Source organism: Topomyia yanbarensis, chromosome 3 (genome assembly GCF_030247195.1).
Source record: "Topomyia yanbarensis strain Yona2022 chromosome 3, ASM3024719v1, whole genome shotgun sequence".
Classification (NCBI taxonomy): Eukaryota; Metazoa; Arthropoda; class Insecta; order Diptera; family Culicidae; genus Topomyia; species Topomyia yanbarensis.
In genome coordinates this window covers 242,763,386-242,783,481 of record NC_080672.1, presented here as the reverse complement: position 1 = coordinate 242,783,481, position 20,096 = coordinate 242,763,386, and the positions used below count along the sequence as shown (strand labels likewise).

General features: G+C 39.5%; 1 protein-coding gene across 2 annotated transcripts in view; it reads right to left on the bottom strand.

Annotated features, from left to right (window-relative positions):
* Window positions 1-15,713: 15,713 nt before the first annotated feature.
* LOC131691991 (zinc finger Ran-binding domain-containing protein 2-like) overlaps window positions 15,714-20,096 on the bottom strand; it is a 218,233-nt gene continuing 213,850 nt past the window's right edge. Inside the window, exon 4 of one of the 2 annotated variants that reach the window (XM_058978811.1) lies at window positions 15,714-15,922. In XM_058978811.1, the coding sequence (XP_058834794.1) occupies window positions 15,820-15,922 (103 nt within the window). In that variant the 3' untranslated portion in view covers window positions 15,714-15,819. Of the gene's footprint in view, window positions 15,926-20,096 lie in introns of both variants that reach the window. The other variant, XM_058978810.1, reaches the window with a different exon arrangement.

The following is a 20,096-nucleotide window of genomic DNA, read 5'->3' as shown; positions in this document are numbered from 1 at the left end:
ACTTATGGACACCGATTCGAAAGATAATTCTTGGGCCTCTAGCAAATCATCGAAATTTACAGCTAATATTTGAATCGATCACTTTAGCGAAGAAGGTATATTTAGTTAACCGTTTAGAGCTCTTCTATATTTTACCTGCAGGTATGCAACCTAGCCTAAGCCTGAGTACATGGTTTTCACCTAGCGTAATACTATGGTCTTCTTTTTTTCTTGGTACAGTACTTGCCCAATCTCCAACGGCGATCCTTCACGATCTCGATGCAGGCGGTGTATATCGGCGGTCACAGTAGGGACGGTGAAGCAAGTGGTGAACTTTACGTTGCGAGGACTTTCGGCCCGATTCGATTGTTGACCATGTGTAACGGTCGGAGCACGGCTTGAATGTGGAGATCACGCAGCCGGTGGTTTAGCGGGACTAGCAGGCGTTTTCAAGCAGCTCGGGTTATGTTTCAGACGAATTCGAGCAGTTAGGGAAGCGGGTTTAACGTTGCCTTTCGTACGTGGTTCTCCTTGCGCAAACAATATCGAGATTCGGGGTACGCCCGCGATGCTAGCACGCCGTGTGACAGCAAGTTCATGCGCTTTTCCAGCCTAAGCAAACACCCCACGTTGATGGAGTTCACCTATTCAACGGGGAAATTAGTATGGTCTCACCTAACGTTCAATGTGGTATGTGGCTTACCAAATTTTGTATGACTAACTCTCGCTGTTTTTTTTAACAATGTTTCTGTCGTTAATAATTATCTATAATTAACAGTACAATTTTTAAACTCAAGCTCTGAAAGTACTTTAGCTTGCTCACCTTATACTGCTAAGACTGTTCACAGATTCAGTCTTTGTGGCTATCACTTTATTCACGCTTGGTATATCGGTGTGAACTAGCTAACAATCTCCACTAAAGTGAGGCTACGCGTGCGGTATGGGTAATCTCAGACCCGCTTTACTGACCGCTGCTCTTGTGCAATGAGATGGGACAAAGAATTTCCTTTCAAATCGCAGGCAAAATAGCCTTTACAAATTACCGATTGTTGGGGAAAACAATCCAGGCAAAAGGTTGGTTTTTCAAATCACTCATTTCGTTCGAGTTGATCAGATGAACAAATTTGAGTGGAGATAAGATAAGTTTATCCACGCGCTATCGGCACCGCAACTTTCGACCAACAGATGGCGAGAGCGGCCATACTTGTGCGCTACCACACCTCGGTCATACAAGTCATTCTTGTATGGTATGGTAGGCATGCATAGAGTGGGTTACAACTTCAAACTCTACCATTACTTGAATAGGCAATCACCACACATAGCACATCGTTTCTTTTTTTATGTTGCTAGCCGTGCATTGAAGAATGCCTAAAACTCTGAACTAGGCCCCGTCGAGTCCAGTCCGTCATCTGTCCGTCTCGTCCTGTCGTGTCTGGGGCTTCCAGGTTACATGCATTCACCAGACGAGACTAGCTTATGTCAGCTTAATTGTGCACTGGTTTCGTAGAATCGAGGCGATCATCGAAATGATAGATGCTACGAGTGAATGCACTTAGCCCACTCACCTGTCGAGCATTTGTATATTTGCGAGTTTGAATGTTTACGTGTGTATGGGAAGTGTTATGTGTTGAGATATGTGTGTTACCTGTAAAAAATAAGTTAATACAAATAATATTTAATGTGTTAAAATAAGACATGTGTAATATGCTACTTGCAGTTTTTGGTCGCAATATAATTTTTTGCGTCTGGGCATGGGTTCGGTGGTAATTGCTCCTTCCTGGGGTATTGGACCTCCTGGTTCAATAATATATCAATTTCTCCAAATATCTTCGATTGTTGGCGGTTTGTAGAAGAATACTACTGGGTCTGGTTTATCTGATTGTTTCCTTGGATTCTCCGTTGTAATGTTAATTGAAGTAGCTTTATGTCTGGATTTGATGAGGATGTAAACACTCAATAATATGATTGCTGAAGATGTCAGGGATAGTCCTCCCCAAAGTGTCCATGACGCATGATAGAATTTTGTTTGAAGATAATCCAATTTTTTTGTATTGCCTAGATGCAGATCCTCTAGCATCTCTGGGTTTGTTGATTTTATTAATTGAATTTTAGTGACGTCTACGTTGATCGCAGATGCAAATAACGGTTGTTCGACTGTTTTCACTTCCATGTTGGTAAACGTGAAGTTTTGGAATGTAATTGTGCAATTTTTATAAATTACCATGTATGACCCTTCTAGCTTTTTACTAGCGGCTCCACAGGTATTCTGGAGAGTATTGTTTACATCGTTAAACAACAGAGTGGTTGGTCCCATTTCTATTACTGGTACATGTTGCAGGGAATGCTCAAATAAGCATTGGCTGGGTTGACTGTTTATCAGATTTGCTATGCATTGATCTTCTGAGGCATCTTTGATAGCTGAAGATTTGCAGATTGTCCAATTTTTGGCATTTGGCGGTTTGGAGATATAGTTTGGCTTGGTGTTTAAGATAATGCGAACCCTGTAGTATAATTCTCTCTTGGGATTTAACTATTGGTTCAACGTGAAGATATTCGAAGCTGGCTTCGCTGAATTTAGGGATGCCGATGATGTAAAAGATGAATGTTCCATTGGTGACTATTGAGGTGGATGCGAATTTCAGGGCTTCTTCGATGAGATGGTTATTAATTCCCTGTTCTTCTAAGCATTTGTGAATATATTCTACCTCTGATACTTCTAATAGGTTTGTATTAACTATATTCATTTTTGAAAGGATAATAGATGTTTTGTATGGCTTCGATTTCGTTATTTATTAAGGTTGCACAGAGAATGCGCAAAATTCGCAAACGAAAAAAGCAGTTTTTTTCCACACCGTATGTCAGATCTTCATAAAAATCAATCAGCAGTACTGTAACAACATTCTACATACGCTGATTGATTTTTATGAAGATCTGACATACGGTGTGGAAAAAAAACTGCTTTTTTCGTTTGCGAATTTTGGGCATTCTCTGTGCAACCTTAAGTCTAGGTGAAATAGAATTTGGATTGAATTTAGTTCTATTAATATGTTTGTAAAAAGATTTAAATCTTCTGAATGTGTATCTTGTAAGAAATCTGTAATATTGCTGATTCTTTTTTGAATTTTGCTATTAATCATTGTTTGTTCATTATTGTTATCTACTAGCTCATTAATCGATTTGTCTATTGCTCTCAAATCGTCTGCATCTGGGGAACCAGATATCCATTTCCAAGCTCTGCTTAAAGCGTCCCAACGTTTAATTCGCTTTCTATTCTTGTTTGTAATTTGATGTAAATTTGGATGTACCTGTAGAATTTTTTGATTTATGAGAGGTGTGGAATTTGAATTATTTAGATGTTGGATATTTTTTTCTATTCTAAGAACCGTTTCTTCAAGGGCAGTTATATTTATTTTGTGTACTATCTTGTTATGCCCTGTCAATATTTTTTCAGCTCCGTTGTGAACTATGGCAATGGGGTGTTTGTCCAGGCTTATGATTTCCAGGGAAGCAAGGATTGGGGTGAAGGAAAAAAGGCTGGAAGTAGATTAGGAAGAAATGTATTAGTTGGATTAATCGTGAGGATATATGATGCTTGTACATTATTGCCTACGAATGTTGTTTTTTATGTTTGATTTGTGAATTTTTGCATTTCGCTCATTTGTGAAGGTTGTATTACGATTCACCTGTACATTTTGCTTTTTAAATATGTTTTTGTGCTTTGCCTTGAAAATTTGTCTTTTACAAATACTGGTTTTCCTGTTCTAAGCTCTGGAATCTCCGATCTTTTTTTGTTATGTTGGTTTGATTGTTTAGCCTGAGTTTTTTTTAACTGTACTTAAATGTCATCATACTGCTTTGTTCTAACTGCTTGGATTTCCTCTGGTGTAACATCTTTATTATTTACTCCTAAAAGAATGTCTTTAGGCGTTCTGCCAGTGGAAGAATGTATTGTATCGTTATATTTTTCTACTACTATACACATAAGGGTTTTGCAATTCATGTCAGGAGAAATATTTTTTTGAATTCGGTACATTTCTGTAATTGTGGAATGGAATCGTTCTACCGGTCCATTAACTTCTGATTTATTGCTAGGTGTTGTGAAAACTCTAATATTTAAATCTAGCATCATTCCTCTTATATCAGGGGATAGGAAGGCTTTTTCATTGTCTGTAACGACAGATGAAGGGATTATATTGGAGGTTATCGTATCATGGAAAGCTTTTCTGGTATGAATGACGTTTCGTGACCTTATGGGTATCATTCGACCATACTTGGAAAATTTGTCGATACTCGAGAGGAAATAATTATTGTCAGTTTGATAAATGTCTATATGTAGGATTTCAAAAGGGAAATTGGGAATGGGTGTTTCTTGCAACTTTATTACTAGGGGTTGTCGATCATATTTCGATCGATTGCAGAGATCGCAAACGCACACAAATTGACGTACTTTATCAGTTATTTTAGGAAAGAAAAATTTCCTTAAAATTTGTTGTTTATTCTCGTCTATTCCGCGGTGTGCTCTCTCGTGAGTATCCTCTATGATTTTTTGTTGTTCTTCCGGGTCTGTGATATCTTCAAGCATTTTTTGAGTAAATCGTACTTTAAGCATTCCAGATCTACTGAAGAATTTTTTGTAAACTTCTTGAATTTGCCAAGAATTGGTTCGGAGGTATATAATCCAATTAATTTGTTTGGGGTGAAAAATTCTTTCATTAGTGCTGTCAGGATTTCTTCGCTGAATCTAGTTCGTTTAATAGTTATTCTTGTGTAACCAGGGAATGGAAAAATAGTGGTTGTATCCGCATGTAAGCTAGTTTGTTCTATTATTATTTGTAATTTGAATGCGTTCAATGGGGCTTCGGTTGAAATAATGTAGTTAGTGTCATCATCTTCGCCAGAATGTTGAGTTGGAGTAAGAGAGTGTATTTGAATTCGGCTCAGCGCATCTGCTACGACATTGGCTTTACCTGGCTTGTACACGATCTCATAATCGTGTTCTTCTAAGTAAGACTTCCAGCGTTTAAGCTTTGCATTTACATTTTTTGAGGATAACGAGAAAGTTAAGGGCTGATGGTCTGTTAGAATTTTAAATATTTGACCGTAGATATAATTTCTAAATACTTTTAATGCCCAATGAATTGCAAGCATTTCCTTCTCTGTTGCTGAGAAGTTTTCTTCGGTTCTATTTAATGTTCTGGAGGCGAAATGGATCGGCTAATCTTTTCCAATTTCACCTTGGCTGAGTACTGCGTCTATGGCGTAATTAGAAGCGTCGGTTGTAATCAAAAAGGGTTTCTTAAAATCTGGATATATTAGGATATCGTTACATGTAATTACTTTTTTCATTTTTTGGAAACATTCTGTCTCGTTTTCATTAAATTTTATTTTTTTCTTTGAATCTAGGTTCCTTTCTTCCCTTAGAAGGTTTGTAAGAGGTTTCGCTATTTTAGCGAAGTCTTTTACAAATCTTCGATAATAACCAAGCAGACCAAGAAATCCTCTCAGTTGTTTGAGATTCTCCGGTTCTGGCCATTTTTTAATCACTTCGATTTTTTTGGGATTGGGTTGAATACCTTCTTCAGCAATGATATAGCCAAGAAGTTCGACGGACTTCCGTAGAAACTCGGATTTGTCTAATTGTACTTTTAAATTTGCTTTGTTTAGCGTTTGCAAGACCAATTTTAAATTTTGCATGTGTTCGTTTAGAGTTTTTCCGAAAACTACAACGTCGTCCATGTACACATAACAAATTTTTCCGATGTGGTCGCGAAGCACGTCGTGCTCTCTGGAAAATGGCTGGAGCATTTCTCAAACCAAATGGCATTCGTAAAAATTCATATTTCCCGTTATTGGTTGAAAATGCTGTTTTTTCTATGTCTTTTGGGTTTAATTTGATTTGGTGAAACCCGGAGGCTAAATCTAAAGTTGTGAAATAACTGTTACCTCCTAGCTGATCAAGAATATTCGAAATTTCAGGCATTGGGTATCTGTCCGAAATTGTTTTTTGGTTTAATTTGCGAAAGTCAATAACGAGGCGGAATTTTTGTTCACCCGATGCGTCCATTTTTTGGGAACTATCCAGACTGGGGAGTTCCATGGCGATCGTGATCAGGAATCAGGAATCAGTAGCGTCTGGCTCAAATGGCACGTTCCCCATGTTGATCGGAGATTTGTGCCTTGCCAAGAATCGTCTTTTCATCATTTTCCGGATGGGAAGGATTGGGGAAGTGGTAAGGCTAGGGGTAAGGAAAACAAAGACACAGAACAATTAAAACAGAGCATTCTGCACCCCCGGAGTGATGCTGAACGATCTGCAGGTGCTACAACAGCAGGAATAAAACTTCCAACCCCCGGAGGGATTTAGAACCTCTACTCAAACAGTGAGCGGATATATCAACACCCCCGCCGAGGGGATATTGAGATAACAGAACGACAACACCCCCGAAGAGATATTGTCATTCAAATACGGCTAAAAAACTATAGCTCTTTACCACACTGGGTTAGGAACAAAAGCATATCCTTAAATTTCAGCTCTCTGTACATAGGTTCATCTATGTATGGAGAACCAAAAATCCGGATGCGCAATTGCATTAACACAGGGCAATTGCATATCAAATGATATGATGTTCCGTAATCGGATTCACAAAGATCACATGAATAATACTCAGCGCGCTGAATAGTAGCCATGTGATAATTGAGTTCGCAATGTCCAGTCAGTGCCCTGACCAGAATACTGCAATGCAACTCACATCCGGCAGAAAAGCCTTTGTTTGAACGCAAGTTTGCAAGCTACGCCAATGGTTGGCATGTTCGAATGCAGCCCAAGAGCGAATCTTGTGCTTTATCCAACTTATTGACATTGGTAGAACTGGTTCTGGACCAACGAAATCAGTGGCAGCGCCAGCTCTAGCCAATTCGTCCGCCCAGTCTTTTCCAGTAATACCGGAATGACCGGGTACCCATAGAAGGTAGATAGCATTTGAAATGCTAAGTTCTTCGATTTGAGTTCGACATGCGATTACTAATTTCGATCTCGAATCTGCCGAACTAAGTGCTTTCAGGGCAGCCTGACTGTCAGAGCAAAAATAGATTCTTTTACCGCAAATTCCCTGTTGAAGTGCGGATTGTACGCCACACAGAATCGCAAAGATTTCTGCTTGGAATACGGTACAGTATCTACAAAGCGAATGAGATTGGTTTAATCTCATCTCATGACAATAGACACCAGCACCGGCTCGGCCCTCCAACAAAGAACCGTCCGTATAACGAACTACGTATTCTTGAAGTTGTCGCTCTATCCAGCCAGACAGCCATTCCTCACGAAGAGGAATTCTCACATTGAAAGTTTTAGAAGGAAAACTACATGTGTGTGTAAGGTCACTGGGAGCAAGTGTATATTCATCCCAAGTAACCATTTGGGGCCACAGTCTTGTGTGGCTAGTTACACGATCTATTGGGTTACTGTTCCAGAGCCCAGTAACCTTAAGACGGTATGCACAAGAAAGTGATTCTTGTTTCAGAAACACATATTTATGTTCAAGAGTGCCTCGAGAGCAGCAGTAGGTGTTGTCGAGAACGCACCAGTCATCGCCATCAAGACTATTCTCTGAAGATGGTTTAACTTTGATTGGATTGTCATGACTTCTCCCTTCTGCCACCAAACAAGGCACCCGTATGCCAGTATTGGTCTAACAATTGTTGTGTAGATCCACTGAATGTACATGGGTTTGAGTCCCCAAGATTTGCCGAAAGCCCGTCTACATTGGCCAAAGGCCATGCAAGCATTCTTGATCCTGAAATCGATGTGAGCTGTCCACTAAAGTTTTGAGTCGAGAATTACCCCAACGTACTTAACTTGATCTTCGACAATAATTTCAGAGTCAAAAAAACTGCAATAGACGAGCTCCGGTTGTAATCCTTCGTTGCGTGAAAAGCACCATTGAGGTTTTATTTGGATTAACTGATGGTCCAACATGAAGACACCACCGCTCAACAACATATAAGGCTTGTTGCATCAAATCAAAAAGTGTGTTAATGCAAATACCAGTGATCATTATATGATAATCATCGGCGAAACCATACGTTGGAAACCCAAGCTCATTTAGTTTTCTCAACAAGCTATCGGCGACAAGGTTCCATAGAAGTGGTGACAGCACACCACCTTGAGGACATCCGCAGACACTCAGTTTCCTCATCTCTACTTGTCTTAACGATGAGCACAGATGTCGGTTTCTAAGCATTGCGTGTATCCAGTTCGTGATATATGAAGGTACTCCATGATCTTGTGCTGCTTCCAAAATTTATTCGAAAGACACCTTGTCAAAATCACCTTCAATATCGAGAAACATTCCTTAACTTGAATGCTTTTGTGAAAAAGCTTTTTCAATGTTGTAGACAACATTGTGTAACAGGGTGGTAGTAGACTTCCCCCGCTGATATGCATGTTGCATTGCATGCAGCGGGTGCTCGCCCAAGCTACCATCCCGAATGTAGTGGTCGATTAAACGTTCCACTGATTTGAGAAGGAAGGAGGTCAGACTGATCGGTCTAAAGCTCTTTGCCTCCTCATAAGTGACGCGGCCACCTTTGGGAATGAATTTTTTTTTCTATAACTGACATACTTCAACCCGCCGGATGCCACGCGGCCTCTAGGCTGGTTTTGTCCGGAGAACGATAATAGAGTTATCAACCTCCTAGTGGACCACAGCCAGTTACTGGGGAGTTCGCCCGGCTTTTCCCAGGCTCCGTTCGCCATTGAGAATATTTTAAACCCCCTCAACAATTTTACCCATAGCACGGGTCGCATGACACTATGGAATTGGGGTTCCCTGTTTGGTGTTACCACCGGAACAGGCAGTCCGTAGTGTAATTCTTAGCCGGTTGAAACAACCACTACCGACACCACACGGCTTATCTAGGCTGTTCGGAGAAAGAAGCTGACATTGATGGACAGCTCCCATAGATGGCCGAACAGCCACTATAACTGTTACCTCCTAGCTGATCAAGAATATTCGAAATTTCAGGCATTGGGTATCTGTCCGAAATTGTTTTTTGGTTTAATTTGCGAAAGTCAATAACGAGGCGGAATTTTTGTTCACCCGATGCGTCCATTATTTTTGGGAACTATCCAGACTGGGGAGTTCCATGGCGATCGTGATGGTCTAATGATCCCGTCATTTAGTAATTTTTATATTTGCTTCTCTACTTCTTCTTTATATGCGAAAGGGTATGGGAATGATTTTTGGTATACCGGAATATCGTCTTCCGTTCTGATGTCATATTCGACTTGCGTCAAGCATGACAATTTATTGTCAGGTGTATGAAATACTTCTTCTAATTTTTCGAGTTCTGTCATCAGTGCATTTTTTTCTTTTGTAGATAAATGAGAAGTTCTGATTTTTTGTTCTAAATTTAAAGCCTGACTTCTAGGATTTGCTTGGGGATGATAGAAGTGAATTGGTATCTCGAACAAATTTCCTTTATTGGTACAAACCTGAAGTATGGGTGCATTGCTAATGAAATTGAATTGCTTGCCAAATATAATTTCGGTGTCACGAATACCATCGAAATAAGGGTGGAAATCAAGGACAATAAAATTAAATTGTTTTGTAATCAATGGATGAAAAGAATTTAATACAATTTTTTCGTTAACTACACTACTGTCAGTCACTCCTCTTACAGCTTCCGTAAGGGTGCTCAAAATTGGTTCTCCTGAATTATAAGCCCATTTTTTGGATATTAAATGTATGTTTGCTCCGGTGTCCAATAAAAATTTCATTTCACCTTTGCTGGTCGGCACTTTAATGTATGGGAGAGCGTTTGGCGCTATTCGAACCATTCGCTGACCCATTTCGGATCTTCTAAAAAATTAACTTCTTCTGAAGTTTCAGGTGCGGTTTCCTCTTTAGTTTCTTCATCGTTTTCGGCTTGAGCATTAAAGTAATCTTCACTGATTTCTGAAGTTTCTTCAAGCCAAGTTTGGTATTCTTCTGAGTCTGGGTAAATGTCTTTGCGATTTGCGAATCGTTTGGGAGCGGGGTTAGTATGTTGCATTGAGCTTGAAGCTGGTCTTGCCATTTTGAAATCGGGCCTATTGCCATAATTAATCTGTCTTGATCTGATTGAATTGTCGACTTCCATTGGTTCGTGATTATTTTGCTTTGGGAAAAAGGTCCGGTTTGGGGCAAAAACGTTTCTTGGTTGAGGATTAGGATGAACAGCAGGATTTCTTTGCGGATAATTCGGTTGAGAAAACTGTCTAAAAACAGGAGGAGGTTTAGATCCGGTTGCGGTCGGAAAAGTCATAATTGGTCGTCGTGGTGGTACGTCGGGTGGAGGATGGTTCATTGAGAGATTTCCTCTGGGAGCAGGGATAGGAAGTTTCTTCTCCATTCCTTTGAATGGTGCATTTCTTGCATCTAAGTTAAGGTATTCCACACAATAGTGATAAGCTTGGGCAAGGCTTTGTGGTCTATAGTTTTTGCAGAAATGAGTAAGTGGCTCTCCTAGTCCTCTAATGAAAGTGTCTAGGGCCAATTTGTTGTACAACTTGATTAGCGCTATCTCGTGACCTCTCCACTCGTCGTCCATTGATATCGCTGAGCTAATCAGGGTCACCATTTCCCTAATGCGACTATAGTATGTTTCTATAGATTCTGATCTTGCTCGACTCATGCTTTTGAGTTGATTATCTAAAGTGATCAGATCCCTTTTGTCTGCGTAATATAACCGCAGAACTTCGTTCATGCTCTCCCACTCAAGGGGAGTATTATTGGTGATTAGCACATCGTTTGCTTCGTTTTTTATTTTTCGTGGGATGGTGCGCAAAATCAATTGGTAGTGAAAAGTTTCGCGCAGATCATTAAATAATTCAAGCATATCCTCGACATCGAGAATCCACTGAGAAAGGTTTCTCGGGTTGCCATTAAACTCTGGCAAGTCTGAAACGATCGCTGGTATTCGACCACGATCATGAAAATTCATGTTTGTGTTCGGGATAAGGATAGGTATTGGATACGTCGTATGAGGTCGTCCGTTTTGGTCTAGTATTTTGTTAATAATGTCGCGGTTAAGTTTTTTGTTGGTTTATGTTAGTTCACTCGCGCACTTGTGTGATATACAGTGATTCGGTTACGGTTCCACCCTGGTGGACCGGCCTTGTCACTCTTAATTAGTAGAGGTTATCTTCTTAGGAACGAACAGGAAGCAGTTCCGTTTTGGTTGGATTCGAAGAGTAAAGTATGCTAAACACTTTTAATTATTTTTTGTTCTTTATGTTAGTTCACTCGCGCACTTGTGTGATATGCAGTGATTCGGTTACGGTTCCACCCTGGTAGTCCGGCCTAGTCACTCTTAATTAGTAAGGGTTATCTTTTTAGGAACGAAAAGGAAGCAGTTCCGTTTTGGTTAGGTTTTGGTTTTGTGTTATGTAAAAAATGGTTTTCTTTAACTTACAGTGGTAGAAGGAGCGGAATAATCATTCCGTCGCGGCAACGATTAGACTCCTGGCCGTATTGTTTTCCTGGATAGGTAGGTCCTGTAGAGCGGAATCCTTCGCGCTCTGATACCGCAAGTCGCCGCGTTGATCCGCGATGGTCTTCGCGGAGTACCAAATTCTCCTAGGAGGCAGCTGGGATTCACTTTGTCCTAACGTAGGACTTATACAATTGCTCTTCAGTTCCCGTTTTCGGGCGCCAGTTACAGGTTAACGTGTACGAGGTTCTTTTTAAAAAAAGACAACCGTCTCTGTCCACGGACTAATTAAAAGTGATTTTATTTCGATTAATTTGTTTTACAGAGGCCTCACTGCTAAGCTGGTCAAACCTATAAACGCTGACGCTGCTCCTACGTTTCGGTGCCACGGGTCTGCTGCGTCAGTACTTTGTGTGTCGCCTGTTTAGGGCTTCGGCTGGTAACGCGCGCATCCGTTTGCGCGTGCAATATAATTTTTTGCGTCTGGGCATGGGTTCGGTGGTAACTTGGATGATTGATGTGCGTCGGTAAATTAATCGTACCTTCATTTATCCAATCCGAATGAGTCGAATCGAATGTACGAATTGAACACCGGTAAAAAGTGATCCAAAAAAGGATTACCCACTATTCTATCATATAAGCCAGTTTTGCATCCATTCCCTGACCCATATGTCACAAATACTCAGACGAACACATACACAGATAGACACAGAGAGATACGACTAGCACATAACAATTTTATACTAGTACTAAAACTACAATTATTACAACACAACACAACTAATAGGGTTCAACTGTTATTTTTTTAATGCGCCTGTGCACGTTGACGAGGTCGACCGATAAATCGACACACAATGACTCCCACTGCGAGCCGTGCTCAAAAAGACAGAAAAAGTCAATCCACGGCGACCTGCCATTCGGCCACGCCAGTGTGCACAGGCTCTTAGCTGACTGTTAGTTTGGGCTGGTGCAGAGTATGAAATAACAAAAAACATAAAAAAAGCCCATAAGCCCTCTCGGTCTCCTCGATGCACCACTATCGAGGAGTAATGCAATAACCATCTTAAAGCAGGTTTCTGCTCAAATATGCTAGAAGATGTTTGCAATACCGTCAAACCCGTCAACGTAGGAGAGGGCACAAGTGGTTCCAAACATTTTTTATAATAAATTCCGAGAAGTCGACTGTTCTAGGATGTTTATATACTATACTGACGGATCAAACCTCGAAGGGTACACTGGCTTCGGTATTTTCAATCAAAAGTTCACCGCCTCTTACAAACTCAGTGACCCGGTTCAGTTTACGCCGCAGAACTAGCTGCTATTCAGTATACCCTTGGAGTCATTGGCACATTACCCGCAGACCATTACTTCATCGTCACGGATAGTCTGAGTTCCATCGACGCTATTCGCTCGATGAAACATGGAAAGCACTCCTCGTATTTTTTGGGGAAAATACGGGTGCTACTGAGTGCTTTATCTGACAAATCTTTCCAGATTACCTTGGTGTGGGTCCCTTCTCATTGCTCCATTCCGGGCAATGAGAAGGCGGACTCCTTAGCTAAGGTGGGTGCCCTAGAAGGTGACGTTTTTGAAAGACCAATTTGCTTCCACGAATTTTTCAGTTGTACTCATCAGAGAACCATCGAAAGTTGGCAAACCTCGTGGAGCAATGGGGAGCTAGGAAGGTGGCTATATTCGATAGTCCCTAAGGTATCGACGAAACCTTGGTTCAAGGGGATGGATGTGGGTCGTGACTTCATTCGTGTGATGTCCCGACTCATGGCAAACAATTATACGCTGGATGCACATCTCCGGCGTATTGGGCTCGTGGAAAGTGGTATCTGCGCTTGTGGCGATGGCTATCACGATATCGAGCACATTGTCTGGGCGTGCACCGAGTACAGTTTCGCCAGGTCTCGGCTTATGGACACCCTCCGGGCCCGAGGAAGCCAACCCAACGTCCCGGTTCGAGATGTGCTGGCAAGCCGCGATGTCCTCAATATGTCCCTTATATACACCTTCGTAAAAACAATCAATATAAAAATTTAACTGCCCCTTCTTATTTCCTATCATTCTCAGAAACGCCCTCTTCCACCTGCACCATACACCCACGAAGGTTTGATGGGACTCCAAGGCGACACAAAAAATCTCTATCGAATGAGCCAACAAACACGAGACATACAGTACGAACATCACATGCGCAACTCGAACTCTTTCCGATCTGCATCTGAACCGTCTGGAGGAACCCCTGCCGACTCGAGGAAGAACACTCGGACTCCCTGTACATAATTCTTCTTGATGAAGGCCATCCGAGGCTACATCCTATGCCGTTGATCTCCCGATGCCTGCAACTGAAAGTTAATAACTTTCTTCCCTGCCATCTTTGTGCACCCTCCCTCCCCTGACTCTTATACCCAGAAGTATCACCCTTTCTGTCTCTTCTAGTTCTAAATATTATATTATATAAACTCATTGGAAATGCTCAACTCTACTACCACAAAAAATAACTCTAATTATTCTCCCCGAATCTTTACAAAATTAAATCAAAAATAGTTTAAAGATAGTTATAAAAATTGTCCCCCTTAGATAAAAATTATTTGCTTCATAATCTTCCTGCTAAAAATGTAAAACCATATTGTCATAAAAACTAAATACCCCCCCTAATCTTACGAAAATTATATTACCTACTTGTGTATATGTATAACTATAAATTCTCCTTAGTTTAATTAAAAAAAATCAATATGTAATCCCCTAGTTTTAAGTAATTTGAAATGTAAAACAAACCAAGATTGGCACCTTTAAGCTAACGCAAACCTGCCTTATCAAATAAACAAATTGAATAAAAAAATAACATAAAACGCTGCAAAATTAGTTTAATAATATAATAGCAACAAGAAAAATGTCACCAAGATAGCATCAAAACCCGTTTTAACCCATTATAACCCAGGGGTTTCAAAAAGTGAGTCAAATGCAGTGATATTTTCAATTCCACCAAAAAATGTATCAAAGATTATGGGAAAAAAATCACCGCTTAAATTGGTTTTGAGAAGGAAAATATCTCGTGCAAAAAATTTCGTACGCTTAAATAAAAACAACAAATTTTAAGTTGTTTGACATATTTCTTCGGATTTTCTGATAGACAACACTTCTTTTACACCTGTAGGAACGTTTTGTCACATAATGGAATTATTAGCACGAATTCCAACAATAAAATTCAATTAAATGTATTGCGTACTTTTCAGCCGCCATTTATCCCTACTATACACGGTTCAAAAATGTTAACAAAATTATAAAAAAATGGCAGTTGTCTTGTTTCACAATGAAAAATGAGGTGCAATGATCCCATTAGTGCAATAATAAAACAGTTAGATGCCAAAATTCTGCAGTAAATACGCGTTAAACGATGGATAGTTCTGCGTATGAAATTTCATACGCTAGGATATAATGGGTTAACTGGTAGTGCGAACGTTGTATAACAATGTAAGTTATCAAATAATTTCATTTGTTCGACCACTAATCGACCATGAAATACTTAACCTTAATATTGTTTACCTTAATTCATTAGTATATTATTGAAAATTTAAATGGAAAATGAAATTTCGTTTTTTTAAGGAGAATCTGTATATTTCCGTTGGCGTTCTCAATATGGAGCTTTTCTTTTGAATATATTTTCTGGACAGACCATTTTTACTAGATGGATCAGCCAAATCTAGCCAAACATGTCAAATGGTCCTAAATGGTTAAATGACCTTCAATAAATTATGTTTTAATAGGGAGGGTGTATAGAAACTTGTAACATATGAAAACAGGAAAGTGAGCAAGAACGTGAGTCGATGTGTGTGATAGATAAAATTCATTTGCACGCTCTTGAAAAAAGCTACATTTTTAATGTCACCGTGGTCGTGTCCTGTACACAACCTATAATTTTTTTACACTGAAACACCAAAGTGGAATTTTTTAGTCAACTTGGAAAATGTGTTAGGATAATACATCCTCATGTGATGGCGTTTTGCGTGTTCCGGCAATCGCAATTTTACACACTCTTCTTATGCGCTAAATACATGTTTTTCTTCAAATAATTTGGGTGTTGGTGTCTAATCACGAGAGCTCCACTTAAAACGTATAACAAAAACTTTTTTCACTGTCAGCTACTTTAAACACATTAAAACAGCAAATCTATTGGGATACCAAAAATTTGCTCATTATCATCTCAAAAAAAAAACACAGTAAAAATCGGAATAAACTGGGATATAAAAACACTATTAGGATTAGGAATTTTATCGATTTATTGTAATTTTCGGAAAGAACATGTTAATTATTAACCTCTATCTGAGCTGCTTGAAAATGTACTTCCTAGATTATTTCGTTTCAACGGCGATATGAAGATGAGTTGGCTGGAGGTGTGCGAGATCTCGATCGTATGTATTTCTTGCGATAAAAGTGTTGCTGTTTTCGATCACGAATGCGGCAACTACTAAAATGAAATAAAGAAGAATTTGTAGTAAGTTATCGTTAGAACATACCGTTTTCAATTCCACATGTTCATTATTATGCTAAACCCGCAATTGCTCATCATTACAATGGCACCATATTCAAATGTTCAAGCTCTAGCTTAAACTTTCATTGTTGACGTCGTGAATAAGAACTTTACAAGTACGTATAATAGCGAATCGAATTCGACGATATGATGTGGTTTGATACTTGTGCCAATATCTCTCGGTATTATTGAAAAAAATATTAGTTATTTTCGTTTCTCTATGCTCGAAAGAATAAAATAATTATCATCATAATCACAATACCTTCTACATATATATCCAAAGAGGACATATTATGTGACGTTATGCTCGATTGGCTCCGCTCAGTGTCTCCGCCTAACTATGAATATAGTAAATATACTCATCATCTGTCATGTAGCTTAGAGCCTTCTAGTTAGAGTGTGGCCAAGACGAGTTTGGCGTATCCAAACGAGCAGAAATCTGACGTATTTCTATTGTGAATACGTCAAATTTCATGCTCGTTTGGATACGCCATGGCCTTATGGCCACACTCTAACTAGAGTGCTCTAATGTAGCTCTGTTATATCTCACTAAATTAGGCGGTTCACAGTTTTCGTGTGCGTGCTCTAAGGGTACATGTTGCATCGGAGCGAGTTTTGGAAAAATGTGTATGCCAAATCGTTACTGGTGTGCTATCTCATGACAAGTGGTATTTAGCACATTTCGACAAAAATAATTTTCAACGTTTGTAATTCAATATCTTATAACTTATAAATGATAGAAATTCAGAGAAGACAATTGATGCTTCCATCTATTCTATATTAATCTCTCTAATATTATGGATATCGTTTGACTATATCAAGAGATTTGCTAAAAATGTAACCAAAAGTTGCACTCACACGTGTTATAAGTGTGTATTGTTGACAAAATTTGTATGACGTGTCATAATTGTGCATGGAAAATTTTCTATACAAATAAAGCATCAATTAGTATCTTAGGCCTTATTTGGTCTAGAAACAGTCGGTGAGACGCACTTTAAAGAAATCGGCCAAGGAATCTAGAAAAAATAATATGTTTAACGTTGCAGTGTTGCCAACCATGTAATATTTCCAGTTTAAAATTAAAACTGCATTTTTCTCGAAACACATGTATTTTATATGGAAAACTATTATGCCAATATGTTCCTCTGGCATTTTTACACATAAAAACCTCTAAAACTTCAATATAACTTGAGCAAATCCCAAGTTATAGTCATTTGAAGCAAAAATTCACAATTTCTCATCACGTGTCTCGCTATGTTTCAGAAAACAAGCTGAATTTCTAAATTCATATAGTAATATGTCTCATAGTCTCTGAAACGATGAGAATGAATATATGTTGTTATTCCGTTTTGGTGTTTCCTAATATACACTGACAATAGTGTTAGAGAATCAAACTAGTTCAAAATAACACATCTATTTTTTTACGTCGGATTTTATTTTGTCTTATTTTCATTTTTAATGTAGAATACATTTAAGCTTTCAATATAGGGGTCCCGTTTCAAAATATCGGCTGCGGCGCCGCGTCAGATTTTGAACGTTAATAACTTTTATCATACTTAACAGAATGATTTGATTTTTAGGCCAATTTGTTGAAAATATGTTCCTCTATGCTGTATTAAAATTTGAAGTATGTATAACATGCACTAATAACAAAACATTGTGTTTTCAAAAATCTTTCGAAAACGACTCGGAAAAGTGAAAAATTTTCAGCCCATCCCGCACAGAGCCGTTAATATGGTGGACCAACCGAACAATAAAATAATGAAAAGTTTATATATAGGTCCACTACATGTTTGTTCCTATGATTATTCGCATTGGGTTGCTTGACGAGAGCAATTGGTGGGGGAAAGACGGCATATTCCTTTGGTTAGGCCATTAGAAACCGGACGGAAAGGAAAGGCTCATGCACGGTACGAGAACGAGCGAGAAAGCGATAGTAGTGCATATTAGCGCGATTATATAAATATCTGTCGGTCGGTTTTTCTCATCATTCGTATTCGTTCAAGTACTAGCAAGCAGCCAGTCCACCGAAGGAAAGAAGTTGGCGATGACGACGGTCGGAAAAAGTGCCCCAGCTACTGGTGACTCATCGCAACGCGATCAGGAACTGTCGCCCTGCAAGAATTTCGCCCCAACTAAAGGGCAACAGAGCAACTAATCTGTAGGCTATCGTTCGAGCGTCCGGGTCGTGAGATTGTCAGGACTGCAAAGTCGAGCTACGCTTACAAAGCTCAGTCGTAATGATGCCCCGAGAAGCCAACGATGCCTACTTGGTCGGTTTGTTCGAGGATGCAAAATAGTGCGCCAAGCGCATAACTTTCAGGCCAAATACATTAAACTGGCTCACAGTGTCCGCGGGGACTGCGTCTGAATTATGCTCCCGCAATAAAACAAAAAAGGTTCTTTTCAGGACCAATTAGTTGTGTTCTAATAAGAGTTAAACTGAAATTTACATTTTATGGTGTATAACAAATAATTTTCAGAAAGCTATATAAGAAATACGATGTGTGGAAAGAAAGAAAGAGAATTTAAATTATCCTCTCTCGCTCGTTTTCGTGCACTGCTTTTCCATTCCTTTCTGCTGCTAATACCATCATAACCAAAACGAATGTGCGTATTCTCCCACCATCCCATGGCCAGTGTTGCCACAATTGCATGTCGCTATTACAATTTGAATTATTTTATTGATCCTCTCTAGTAGTGATAAAATATAGAACGTGCAAAGTACAATAGTCGCATGCTTTTATTCGAACTATTTGGCAGCCTCCGTTGATTAACTACATAAATCGATTTGTTTGTGCAGCTCCTTGCTAGTAGCAAACTAAATAGCCTTTATCAGCGATAACAAATAACACAAAAGAATTTAAATTTGTGAAAATCTTTTCCTTCCTTATTTTCAAATCTGCAACATTCTTTGAAAATATTGTTGGAATGTTGTTATTGAAAAACTGAACATGCAAGTTTGCTAGCACTGGCCACTAGATTGAAGGCGATGGAAAGACAGAACATTCGTTTTGGTTATGCTAGTATTGGTAGCCGAACGGAAAGGAAAGGCACAGGAATGGCACGAAAACGAGCGAGAGAGCGATAGTAGTGCTTTCTCGTGTGTTCATATATGAATATTGGTCGGTCGGTTTTTCTCATCATTCGTATTCGTTCAAGCACTAGCAAGCAGCCAGTCCACCGGAGGAAAGCAGTTGGCAATGATGACGGTCCGAAAAAGTGCCCCAGCTACTGGTGGCCCATCGCAACCAACTACCGATCAGGAACTGTTGCCATGCTAGTATTTCGCCCCAACTAAAGGGCAACGGAGCAACTAATCCGCTGGGTGACATTCCAGCGTCTGGTTCGTAATGTTCTGTATTACTCCAAAGTAGAGCTACGCTTACAAAACTCAGCCGTAATGAAGCCAGTGATACCTACTTGGTCGGTTTGTTTGAGGATACAAAATAGTGCACCAAGTACGTAACTTTCTCGCAAAAGAAATCAAACTGGCTCACAGTGTCCGCTGGGAGTGGGCGTAAATTACAATAAAAGCAACGGTTCTTTTCAGGAACAATCAATTGTGTTCTAGTGAGAGTTAAACTGAAACTTTCATTTTAAGGTGTGTAACAAATTTTCAACATGCAACATAATACGTTGTGTGGAAAGAAGTAGCTTGCACACGGAACAAAAATTTAAATTATCCTCTCGCTCGTTTCGTCCACTGCTTTTTCATTCCTTTCTGCTGCTAGTATCAGTATAACCAAAACGAATGTGCGTGTTCCCTCACCATCCCTCTAGTGATCAGTGTTGCTTCAATTGCATGTGTTTAAGAGAAACGTTGAAGTAGCATGCTTCTATTCGAGCTTTTTGGCAGTCTCCGTGAACTAACTGCATTAAGGTTGCACAGAGAATGCCTAAAATTCGCAAACGAAAAAAGCAGTTTTTTCCACACCGTATGTCAGATCTTCATAAAAATCAATCAGCGTATGTAGAATGTTGTTACTGTACTGCTGATTGATTTTAATGAAGATCTGACATACGGTGTGGAAAAAAACTGCTTTTTTCGTTTGCGAATTTTACGCATTCTCTGTGCAACCTTAAATGATTTTTTTGTGCAGCTCCG